General features: G+C 43.9%; 1 protein-coding gene across 1 annotated transcript in view; it reads left to right on the top strand.

Moving 5' to 3' along the window:
• The window catches only part of nav1b (neuron navigator 1b), a 47,041-nt gene that overhangs the window by 34,362 nt on the left and 410 nt on the right, over positions 1–12,269 (top strand). The window contains exons 12-32 of the mRNA XM_034532810.1: positions 5–178; positions 707–759; positions 1,113–1,136; positions 1,578–1,655; positions 2,580–2,588; positions 3,523–3,606; positions 4,158–4,269; positions 4,358–4,479; positions 5,551–5,720; positions 6,235–6,394; positions 6,594–6,795; positions 7,434–7,531; positions 7,638–7,733; positions 8,043–8,211; positions 9,679–9,914; positions 10,009–10,163; positions 10,253–10,324; positions 11,123–11,319; positions 11,418–11,536; positions 11,670–11,867; positions 11,969–12,269. The exon at positions 11,969–12,269 is cut by the window's right edge and continues 410 nt beyond it. Coding sequence (XP_034388701.1) covers positions 5–178; positions 707–759; positions 1,113–1,136; positions 1,578–1,655; positions 2,580–2,588; positions 3,523–3,606; positions 4,158–4,269; positions 4,358–4,479; positions 5,551–5,720; positions 6,235–6,394; positions 6,594–6,795; positions 7,434–7,531; positions 7,638–7,733; positions 8,043–8,211; positions 9,679–9,914; positions 10,009–10,163; positions 10,253–10,324; positions 11,123–11,319; positions 11,418–11,536; positions 11,670–11,867; positions 11,969–12,052 — 2,612 coding nt within the window. The 3' untranslated portion in view covers positions 12,053–12,269. The remainder of the gene's footprint in view (positions 1–4; positions 179–706; positions 760–1,112; positions 1,137–1,577; positions 1,656–2,579; positions 2,589–3,522; positions 3,607–4,157; positions 4,270–4,357; positions 4,480–5,550; positions 5,721–6,234; positions 6,395–6,593; positions 6,796–7,433; positions 7,532–7,637; positions 7,734–8,042; positions 8,212–9,678; positions 9,915–10,008; positions 10,164–10,252; positions 10,325–11,122; positions 11,320–11,417; positions 11,537–11,669; positions 11,868–11,968) is intronic.

The raw sequence follows: 12,269 nt of genomic DNA on the forward strand, positions 1-12,269 counted from the left end.
ACAGTTGCCCCAATTTCCTGCGGCACCCCGAGGATATCGCGCTCCAACAGCATAGGCCCACCCAGCGAGTCGACCTGCGATCTCTATGGCTCCTCCCCCCTGGGCAGCAGCATGTCCCTGGCCGACCGGCCAAAAAGCATGATGCGCTGTGGGTCTTTCCGGGAACCAGGGGATGATGGTGAGCCGGGCTCCGCGGGGCCCCCCTGCAGGGGAGAGTCGGCCCAACGTGGCCTCAAATGAAACAAAGCTGTCCACTCATGCAGCACGCAATCTGTTCAGAGAAATGGAAAAACAGAGAGTCCTAGTGCATTTGTTTCAGATTAATAGTGAGTTATGGTGTGAGGACTGAAAGGCACTATCTGTGCTCCGAATGTAAACAAATGTCTCTCCACCAATAATTCAAACCTGCTTTCACTGTCAGATAATGCGCAGGCTTTTTAATACACCTTCTAGCTCAAACTCCCAAGTTCTTAATGCATTTCGATGCGATAACAGAGGTTTGTTTACAACGGATCCTAGCTCTTGTCTGTAAATGTGCCCGTCATTCATATGTTCTCAATTAGCTGAGTGAGTTTGAGATATTACATTGTCTTCAGGGTTGTCAGCGATAGAAAAAACGATGTAACTCGCTTTAGTCTTCTATTTGCGTCTGGCGTTTAGTAAATAGTTAATTTTAATATGTAAAATCCCTCCCTTTCTGTTTCAGTGCACGGCTCCGTGCTCTCTTTGGCGTCCAACGCGTCATCCAACCATTCCTCGGTGAGTAGATGCAACCAATATGTCCAGTAAAATGTTACTTCTGGTTCAGTGCTTTGTGACTGGTGTCCTGTCTTCAAGAAGCAAAGCGATCATTTAAGACAGCTTGTAGAACATCAATTTTAAACTGATTCGTTGACAACATGAAGGAACACCTTGCATGCATTCTATTACGTGACCTTACAGCCTTCCCCAGTTAGTTACACACCCTTTAGTGACCTGGTACGGCATTCTGTGATTGGACAGCTCTATAAAAGTTCAGCGATCCTGTGGATTGGTTTCATCACTGTCCGTAAAGTTAACGCTCTCCCTCATCCCTCTTTATTGTTCATTTGCTTTCACCATGCCTTCGTTAGAATGAGGAGAGGATCCAAGGGGAGGTAAGGGTCAAAAGGGCCACGACTCTCCAACTCACATTGTGTCTTTTCTCTGCATCACCTGTCAGTCATTTCCTGTTGAGCCGGGTCCTTGTACCAGATGATGCTATCGGTGCTCCGTCCGCGGGTCTCATAACTCAGTTGAATTTGTTTTATCTCTAATATTCTTTATCATTTATCACGACCTGCTAACATTTAATGAATACATTCTCGGACCTCGTAAAATTCCCAGTGCATGAGAGAAGTGGTAAAAAGAATCTGTCATCCATTGATTAAATATTATTTACCACTGTCATTTTGGTTTTCTTCATATATATATATGTTGTTTTGTCAATGTTCTTCTTTTTCTTGGTCACATTTTAACACATTCAGTTGCTGATTTATTCTCTTTTTGTGTAACACACTGTCCACACTGCTGGGGCTGACTTTTCAATTTGTGCACAGCAAATCCGAAAGCTGAGGCGAGAGCTGGAGTCTTCCCAGGAAAAGGTTGCCGACTTGACCATGCAGCTTAGTGCCAATGTATGTATGATTTATTCATTTTTAAAAAGATTTAGATACCCTGTTGGCATCTTTTTTGGAAGATGTTTGTTTTGAAAGGCTTGCAAGATCTTTTATCTTGTGTGATCCATCCAAAAAGTAAATTACACCTTCGCTAGGCCACTGAGCTTGTGATTCACAACCAACTGAATACAGGTGTATCTGGTATCTGCCCTGCATGTCTGTGAGGGTGAGATGTGGGAGGGATATGGTGTGAATCCTTGCTCGCTTAGGAGCCTCGCTGTGGATGAATATAGATGCCGAGGCATTGCTCTGGCCTCGCAGGGAGTGAGGACATCATAACACATCTAGGATCTACCAACCGATCTACCACTTGAATGATATTTTGTAACATTTTACGGCTTTATTGGATAGCCGATAGTCGGAGGATGACGGGGGAGACGAAGGGGGCAACCAAAAAAAAAAGTTCATCTCCCGAGCCGCCAGGTCCCCCGTGGTCTCGCAGAAGGCATGCCATATTTTCAGTGCTCTCACTGCCACTCACATCTTGCCCCCGTTGCAACAATCCTTCAGTTCTGTAATCTTGATACTTGATACCCCGCAGCTTCTAGATGCTTGAGCCTGGCTGTTTCCATCACATTTAACTTATACTTTCACACCACCGATCTCGATAGACAACACGTATGACCTACAGTCCTCTATGGAACATCTTACCCACTGCCGTTGCTTATCAACTAACCTGGGTTGTTATACTGAGTGTGTGTGTGTGTGTGTGTGTGTGTGTGTGTGTGTGTGTGCAGCGTACCTGTGATTGTGTGTGTTTCTTTCTGTATATGTGTTTGCCGTTTTAAGAAGTTTAAGCCCACGCCTAACGCCACTGTCTCTCTCTTTTACGTTCTCGGACGTACCGACTGCTGGACCCCCTGTGGATGCTGGGTGGAGCAGCTCGGCCAGGTTGGTTGGACTGTTGCTTCCAGAGCGCTCTCTGACGCTTCGGCTTGATTCTGAGTGGACGAGTCGCTGTCATCCGACATCTCTGTGTCACAGCTAAACCCCATCGCTGACCCTTGAAGCATGTTGGCATGTTGGCAACTAATTGTTATTTTCTTTCTACTTATATTTGGCATATTTGCTTGATACATTCTTCAAACGATCATCAATATTATTGTCTATTAAATTTTCTAATTAATTAACTAATTTTCTCAGCACCAATTTCTGAGTATCCCTGAAAGTTTCCTTCGATTTGAAGGCTAATAACATACCGCAAATATTAACCTTCGGGGTCAATAACAGCCACACAGATTCAAGGAATAGCAGAGTATTCAATTATTCAATAGGTGTGACCCCAAAGAATTACATAAGCAGAGTACCAACCAAAATAAATGACCAAGAGGATGACCCGGAGCAACCTGTCTGTCCTGGGCCGCCTCTCTAAACTGTGGAACCAGATGAACAAACTAAACCCAATGGAAATAAAGCACCCAAAGGAAGATTATCTGACACAACATTCAAGCAAAACATCATGCAGAATAGGTCACAATGTCTCAACAAGTTAATTAAGATGGCGTCAGCCACGGACTTTAGAAGAATTCTAATCGGCCACGCCATCATCAGCTCAAAGAGTGTGAGGTATCCCGGCCTAAAGGTCAAACATGCTCCATGAGGGTCACACCCCTGCCCTGCCTCACCACCACCACCACCACCACCACCACCCTAACGTCCTCTTTCATCCCTGACCTCATCCACAGCTGTCCACTGCTCCATCCCCTCCCTCCTCTCCCAGCAGACGGAGAAACCCATTTGCTTGATGTGGTGTGAGCGTGTGAGGCTGCAATCTGATTCTCTCTCTCTCTCTCTCTCTTTCTCTCTCTCTCTCCTTCCTCTAAAGGCTAATCTGGTAGCAGCTTTTGAACAGAGCTTGGCGCTGATGACGGCACGCCTGCAGACCCTGTCGGTCTCCTCGGACCAAAAGGTATTTGTCACCGTCGACTTGTTAAACCAACTGAGACACGTGTGACAGTTTACATTAAATTTGCATGAGAAAACAAATCCATGACATGTTCAAGAAACACCCAACGAATGTCATTCTGCAGACACAATGCTGATTCTACACCCTCAATGAATACATGATGACAAACCTTTGGCCCGATTATCATACAACAGAATCGACTATAAAGCAATATTGATGATTATATTGCCCCGAGCCACTCAACGCTCAATCTAGTTGAAAGCAGATGTGATTATTTTGTATATATTTTACCTTTTATTTAGCCAGGATAATCCCATTCAGGTGTAAAGAAGTTTCACACAAGCACCGCGTAAAAACACAGATAATAGACTTTAAAAAAACTAAACGGCAAAAACAACAAACATGTTCACATGAAAAGAGACTTAGAAACCAGCAAAGTGCATCAATCATGCTGATATACACGAATCCATTTCACACGTTGCACAGTCCTTTGTTTGGTAGGACGTTGGCTCATTAAACTGTTGTTTACACAGATTGATATGTTCCGTCTTCAGGACTCTGAGCTCACGGAGCTGAAGGACACCATCGAGGTTCTGAGGGTCAAAAACACAGAGGCCCAAGAAATCATTCACGGGGCTCTCAGCGCTCCCGACATCGAACCTAAAGGTACAGAATATTCATGGGGGATGTAAAAAAAAAAAAGCAAAGAAAAAAAAAAGCTTCCCTCTCATGAATCTTTTCTGCTGGTATTTAGAACCTCTGATCAATCGGCAGAACTCGTCCGAAAGCATCTCCAGCCTCACCAGCAACACCAGCCACTCGAGTATCGGTAGTCTCAAAGAGCAGGAGGCCAAGAAGAAGAAGAAGAAGAGCTGGGTGAGAATCTAGAGGTCGCACTGGTTATGAATATTGTTGGGTGTGTCTGAGTTTTGCCAGTCACTGACCATCCACAGGGAAAGTTATGGAAGCTATCAAACAGTTCAGCGCGTCTGGGTATCTCATGAATGTCAAATTCATCAAACTTCAAATTCAGTGATGGTCTTTAATGCACATTATGCACTTTCAAGATTTAACGCTTCTTTTTTTTTTTTTTCTTGGCCCATGTTCATACTGAACAATATGGGCAAAAAATACAATATGCTAAAAAAAAAAAAAAAAAGGCTTGTGTCAAATAGAGAATAACAATTATAATTCAAATAAAGAATAACAAATATGAATGTATATATGGAAATTATGGCTATTATAATGTTCCATTATATATTATATTATATTTGATAAAAAAAAGAAAGAAGAAGCAGCTGTAGTTTTTTTCTTTCCTGCATGTGTGTGTGTGTGTGTGTGTGTGTGTGTGTGTCTCTCGTCCCATCTTGTTCCAAGTCTGTTATTAAGTATGACTCTGGTCTCTCCTTCATGCTGCCCTGCTTTTTATTTTAGGTCTTCGAGGTGAGTGACGTTGCCACAGTAACAATATCCCTCCTCCAGCCTGCATGCACCTTATGAGTCATACTTGTGAAACGTTTTGAAACTCTCCGTCGTCTGCGTCTTTTTAAACTTAAGACGCATAAACACTTATCGCATATTTGATCATATTAAACTGTTAAATTACAGAACCGGGCTTCATGTACTTTATGTTAACCTGTTTTGTAATCTTGAATACATCAAACTGTTCAATGAAGATTAAAAACGTCGAATGGAAATGTTTTATTTTGCTTCACACATCTCAAGTATTAACAACATGTATATATATGTTTTGTTTTATTCTTTTCAATTACTTTTTGTATTACTGTGCGCTGTTTAAAAATAATTAAATAAAAAATGCATATAATGCATACCAGAAGGATAACGGGTGCGGATGGCAACTACCAGTGGAAGCAGCTCGTCATTTGTATTATACTCTGTTGTAATTTTTAGACCCATAATTCATTTCAGTGTTTCTTCTTTGTACAGTTGCGCAGCTCCTTCAACAAGGCCTTTAGTAAGAAGGGCTCCAAGCAGTCTGGGCCGTATGCCGACATTGAGGAAATTTCCACCCCAGAGTCCTCTGCGCCATCCTCCCCTCGAGTCCACCACGTTGGGAACCACCCTCAGTTGTCAATGAAATCCTCTTCATCATCAGGGTAAAAAAAACCTCTCTTTAAACTCGACGGTCCAACAGCAAATATTTAGAACGATGTGATGACGTAAGAATGCATTAGGTTTTCATGACCAGAAATGTATGTGAATATACAGATGATGTTATTACAAGACTTTATGTTGTCTGCACTCGTGTTGCTGTTTCTTTGTTTGAAATTGGTCCGGCATTTAGGGAGAATGCTGCAAGAAAAAACATCTTGTTTTCCTCTGTACGGTAATTTCCATAATGTAGTCAGACTCTTACCACACGCTAACAATCTGAGGTTGTCCGAGGCTGAAACGAGCACTTTTAGTGGGAATTGCTCAATATGATTACATCACAGCCTGTTCTGCAGCTTTATCCCTCATTTCTGGAAAAACAAAAAAACATGTGCGAACAGGGTCCAGGTTGAGATTGACTAAAATGATCCTTTAATTTAACATTTGAAATGTTCCAAGCAGCTGTCTGCCACTTCCTCACATCTCTAATGGTGTCTCATTTGAACTGAATGTCTCCAGGCTCTGTGAGGAAGAAGATGAGGCGGGCGATGATAAGGTCGTAACAGAACTGCGTACAGAGCTGTGGGAGAAGGAGCGCAAACTGACAGACGTCCGCCTGGAGGCTCTGAGCTCCGCCCATCAGCTGGAGCAGCTGCAGGACGCCATGGACAACATGCAGGTATGTGCGATATCTTCCTTTTGTGGTAAATGTTTGATAGATAGATATAAAGTCAAACTGCCATCTTGTATTGTTTAGAAATATGTTTTTTTTCTCCTATTCAGAGCCTTTCATAAAAAACACGACCTCAGCAGTTGTACTACGGGGAGGATGATTGATGGACATGACTTCCCCTCTCTTCTGTGATTTCTGTCCGCAGTCGAAAGTGGAGAACCTGAAGGCCGAGAACGACCACCTGAAGACGAGTACCCTGTCCCCCTGTCCATCTCCCGGACCCTCCAGCTCTGTCTCCCAGTCCTCGGGCCTCACTGCTCTGGGAAGCTCGTCACCTCGACAGTCCGTCGCCATGCACATGCCCAAGAGCTACAGCAGAGGGCCGAGTGAGGGGAGCAGCAGCTCAGGTACAATTTACAACGTGTCAGAATGGTGTCGCCAGTGTAGGAATACAAGTAGCACTTAGATTAAATGTGACTTGCACATGATTAAAAAATGATTTAACTGTGTATACTGTCTGGTGTGGTCTTGAACCTTCAGCATGACTAGCAGACACGTATTACTTACTTTATAGTTGGATTATACTTTATGTGCAAATGTGTATAATGTCGGCATTTATAGTTTGTACGTTTACATTTTATTAAAAAAGAGACACCTCCTGGCCTATCAATCATCTCATTTATGTTCTGTACATGTGCACCATCTACAAGCAACAAAAAAAAAGACAACATATTATCGCAGTTTTTTTAAAACTGTTTGTCTAACAACCATTATCAATCTGCACTTTCAGTTAGGTACGACAGTGAAATGTCACATCATATAATTTGAATATATATTTGTGTTTGTAATACCCATGTAATATCTTATATCTAATATCTGCTATGTACAAGTTGTTGTTGTTTTTTTAACCCCTCACAGTTTACTACTACTACAAACTACTGTTTGGCATTCTTTGCAATATGATATTTCTTTAGATTCAACTTGTGTCACCGTTGCTAAATTCATTTCTTCTGTTCCTTTCTTTCCTGTTTTCGCTCCCCGTCAGACGTCTTCTTTGCAGATTCCCTCAGTCTTTCCTCGCAGAGGGATGACCACCGTGTCCGGGTGGTGATTTGTGTCGCAGATTTACACGTCTTCAAAGACGTAAGCGCTTTTGCACGTTTTTGTCATCGTTCCTCTTTCAGACCAAATAAACGTGATTTTTTCAAATCTCTGTTATCGCTCGTTTTGCTGCACTTTGCATCGACAGGAGGTCAAACAGCAGGACTTCTTCGTCGGCACCGTCAGGGTGAATGGCAGGATGGACTGGCCCATGCTGGACTCAGCAGTCAGCCAGGCGTTCAAGGTGAGTCCCCTTCTTCTGACAAGCTTCGTCCCAGGACTGAATGTGCAGTTTGCATCCGGCACGTCTTTTTGAGCAAACTGTTCCTTCAAAGAGTTCCACGACTGCGCACTTTGGTGGAAACTATAATGTCGAAACACTGTATGGAATCACGTTGAATTTATGAAAAAGCATCATTTTAGCGAAAGAGGTCCAGGTCTCACCTCTGACCAGGTGTTGGCTCTGAAACATCACGAGGGGCGCTATCAAATCGCACTAAATCCGACTCGGACAGATATAACCACTTCTCTTTTTCTATTCTTTTAATTCCAGGTGTACATAGCCAAGGTGGACCCCACTTCTAGTCTGAGCCTGTCCACAGACTCCATCTACAGTTACAGTATGGGCCACATCAAGAGAGTGCTGGGAGGAGAGTCTCCAGAGACACAGCCCTCTCGCTGCATGTCCCGAGGCCCCAGTAGCATCACCGTGGCCCTGAAAGGTCTGTGGAGAAATGTATAACCTCACATTAGGAGATGGGTTATTTGTACTTGGTTCTGTCGCAGATAAAAGATCCATACATAACCACACATATATAATTTAAAAAAAAAAGAGTACAAGGTGAACACTTTAAGTAAAAGAAGTTACAATCTTAGTGGAAAGAAAGAAAGCCGAGAGAAACCGGCATGGCTGGAGATATGCTGATGCATGGCTGAGAGTATGAAACATTTATATGTATATTGCTAATGGTGTCTCGGTTGGAATCCAGAGGGCAGGAATTTAAATTCTAAGTGCGGGGGGCTGTCAGATATAATGGATTCTGCCTTCCCTAACTGTTTATTGTACAGTTCAGATAGATTTCTCGGCTGAGTGCCAGTCATTGTGCTGCTGTCTGCATATCAGCCACTAAATGAAAAAGGGGAAATAAATGGAAAGGTGAAGACTGACTCAATAAATGTTATATAAAACAACGGATATCCACAATCCACACGCATTGGATACATCGAGGGACACGTAATCAGATCTCAATCAGACCATTAGCTGTTGAAGTGTTTATCTGACCAGTTTAACTGTCTAATCCAAGTCACCAGCTGGGTGCAATTCCTCATGCCTGTCTGTTCATCTGACTACATGTGGACGTGTTTAGTTCAGTGTTGCTTGTTTTAATTTACTGCTCTTCTTTACGTCCAGCGTGCATCCAGTTACATTTAATAGTGTCATCACACACCGAAAAAAAAAACAACCCATCATTGATCGCCCAGCTGGCAGCTGATGAAGTCATCGGTCCAACAAACATTACGTGTTGTTTCTCTGGAAATAGCCAAATACCTGCATGCCACGCATACAAGCTTTAACATGGTCACCACGAGTACAGGTTTGACTCCTTTGTGGACATCATATAGTTTCACAACGGCATGTGTTTTGGTTTGGGAGTTGCACATATGCAGAGGCCATCAGCGATTCTAAACCAGAGCTTGGAGGTTGTGGTTTAATAGATTGCTAGTCCTTGATAGACCTTTTGCATGCAGGAATGCAGCAGCGGCCCAGACAGGTCTCTGGGTAACATGATCTCAGTGCTGGCCGACCAGCCTCACACACACGGGCCCCTGAGATGCTAAGGCGGAGCATGAGACTCCTGCAGGCTGGTGGGCGGGGCTTGGGGGGGGGGGGGAGGGACTCCCTACACTTGATGCTAAGTTATTTTCAGAGCAAAATGCTTGTGCTGCGTGTTACTTCGAAAGGACAAGCGAGGGGATTGAAATCTGTTTTCTAGCCCGAGCTCCTCCTGTTTCTAATGGAGACTCTTTTTGGTTTATATATTAACAGAATTAATCCGCATGAATAAAAAAAGAGACCGCTAACGGCGCAAATAACGCCACAGCTTACCTGCATTGACGCCATCGAGTATCACACGTAAGTTCATCACCAATCAACACGGCCTATTCTCACTTTTCTTCACTATATTCAGGTTTGAAGGAGAAGTGTGTGGACAGCCTGGTATTCGAAACCCTCATTCCCAAACCCATGATGCAACACTACATCAGCCTGCTGCTCAAACACCGCCGTCTCATCCTGTCTGGACCGAGCGGGACGGGCAAGAGCTACCTCGCTTCCCGGCTGGCTGAGTACCTGGTGGACCGCAGCGCCCGCGAAGTCACCGACGGCATCGTGGTCACTTTCAACATGCACCGGCAGTCATGCAAGGTGACGGGAAAGGGGCGCCGACGCATTGCTCGGGGTTGCGTCGCTATTTGACGGTTTCCTGTCATAACGGGCTCTTTCACACTTTTGTCCTCAGGAGCTGCAGCTTCATCTTTCCAACCTGGCCAATCAAATCGATCGGGAAACCAGCACGTCAGAAGTGCCGCTCGTCGTTATCCTGGATGACATTCACGGGCCCGCTTCCATCAGCGAACTGGTCAATGGCGCGCTCACCTGCAAGTATCACAAATGGTGAGCTCCACATATGCAGACTGAAGCTCGCTACAAGAGTGTTTATTTAATGTGACCATAACTACAATGTCGTTTTTTTTTGTTATCAGCCCTTACATTATTGGAACAAGCAATCAGCCAGTGAAGATGATTGCCAACCACGGCCTCCATCTCAGCTTCAGGTTGGTGAAGGGAATGGTCCTGGAAGAATGTTCTTCTCCTGCAGGATAGTCTTGAATGTTCTGGCTGAATGAGTCCTGATTACAGTGACGTTAGATTTGAAGAGTAAACAAGTCCGTACAATAAAAAGACATCTTAAAGCAGGTCAATAGTAAACTGTGAGGTAATGAGTTCATATGTGAGCTGATATACAGCATATTTTAATACAGCTCTATTTCACTCAGCACTGTGAATACCAATAATAGTAGACGGAGTTTAATTTGTTATTATGGAGACTCAGTGAGTCATGAAAAAAACTGTAATACCTGTCAAAAAAATAAACATATCTGAAATGTAGCTGCTTTTAGTCTGAAGTTTGACAACAAATACAAACATAACATCCTCACCTGCACTTGAGATTAGTCAATAGTAAAAAATAAAATCCTCTTTTTTTTACCATTTCAAAAACAGATACTCAAATATACAAGTGGACTCTGAAACTGCGTCATCAAAATGATTATGACAGGTGGTTTTAGTGATTCTGTCACATTGATGAGGGAACAGGATATAGCCACCAAAATAAGAACTTGTGAATTATTCATTCTGATTTTAGTGGTTTAATTGGGTTTCCTGAGGAAAAATGTAGGAAGTACCATGTGTAGAGCTCAATCCAGCTGTCAACCAGTAACTTAAACTGTAAACTCAAGGATCTGATGTCGATAAAAGGGATAATGGTAGAGGCTGATCCCATTTGTGGCTGAAGAAATAGCCCAGTGATGTATTTTCATATGACTTTTTGCACGTGCCTTTCATCATCTTAGGATGGTGACCTTCTCCAACAATGTGGAGCCAGCCAACGGCTTCCTGGTGCGCTACTTGCACAGGAAGCTGATGGAGTCGGAGGATGAGAAAAACTTGACCAACGAGGACCTGATCCGGGTGTTAGACTGGGTGCCCAAACTGTGGTATCAGCTGCACGCCTTCTTGGAGAAGCACAGCACGTCGGACTTCCTCATTGGTATGAGGCGCACTATCAGGACCGGGCATGACTTCAGGGCTAAAGAAAGCTGGGTTTTTAAAATCGGTGTTCTTCTTTCCCCTCCCGTGTCTCCTCAGGACCCTGCTTCTTCCTGTCGTGTCCTGTCACGGTGGAGGAGTTTCGATCGTGGTTCATTGACCTTTGGAACCACTCTATCATTCCTTACCTGCAAGAGGGGGCCAAGGACGGCATCAAGGTGAGAAGCCAACCAGGAGACATGGTCTCCAGCGAGCGTGAGCTTCTTCCTTTTAAGAGGTGCTGGTGGCTTACCCTTTCACGGGAAATATTGTGCTCTAATTTTACCGTTCTGGTATGTTGTGACACTTCAGGTCCACGGCCAGAAGGCGGTGTGGGAGGACCCAGTGGAGTGGGTGCGGGGCACCCTGCCTTGGCCTTCTGCGCAGCAAGACCAGGCAAAGCTGTTCCACTTGCCTCCCCCCAGCATTGGCCCCAGCAGCCCTGGTCAGCCCTGCGAGGAGAGGCCTCACAAGGAGACTCCACCCAGCTCCATGGAATCTGATCCACTGGTAAGACAGCACTTTGTGATCTTTTCTGAGAATCAACGCTTTGCGATCTTTCTGTATTGCTGATTTCTCCACTCTCTCTCTCTCTCTCTCCTTTGTTACAGATGGCAATGCTTTTGAAACTCCAAGAGGCTGCCAATTACATCGAATCCCCAGAAAAAGAAGACCAGAGTCTGCCAAAACTTTGAACACAAAGCTGACACTTAACAATTAGCACTTCAACTTTTCTTTGTTTTTTTTTTGTCCGCTGTGATGATGCAGCGCTCATTCAGGAACAAATTATCCCGAAGGGTATATGGGGTGATTTAAACCATCATTCCGGTAGGTTAAGAGTATAACTAGGCCATTACAACATGCATACAGTTAGTTCAAAATACCGTATTTTCAAAAAGAACACATTCTATT

The sequence above is a fragment of the Cyclopterus lumpus genome, chromosome 5 (genome assembly GCF_009769545.1).
Source record: "Cyclopterus lumpus isolate fCycLum1 chromosome 5, fCycLum1.pri, whole genome shotgun sequence".
NCBI classification, from domain to species: Eukaryota; Metazoa; Chordata; class Actinopteri; order Perciformes; family Cyclopteridae; genus Cyclopterus; species Cyclopterus lumpus.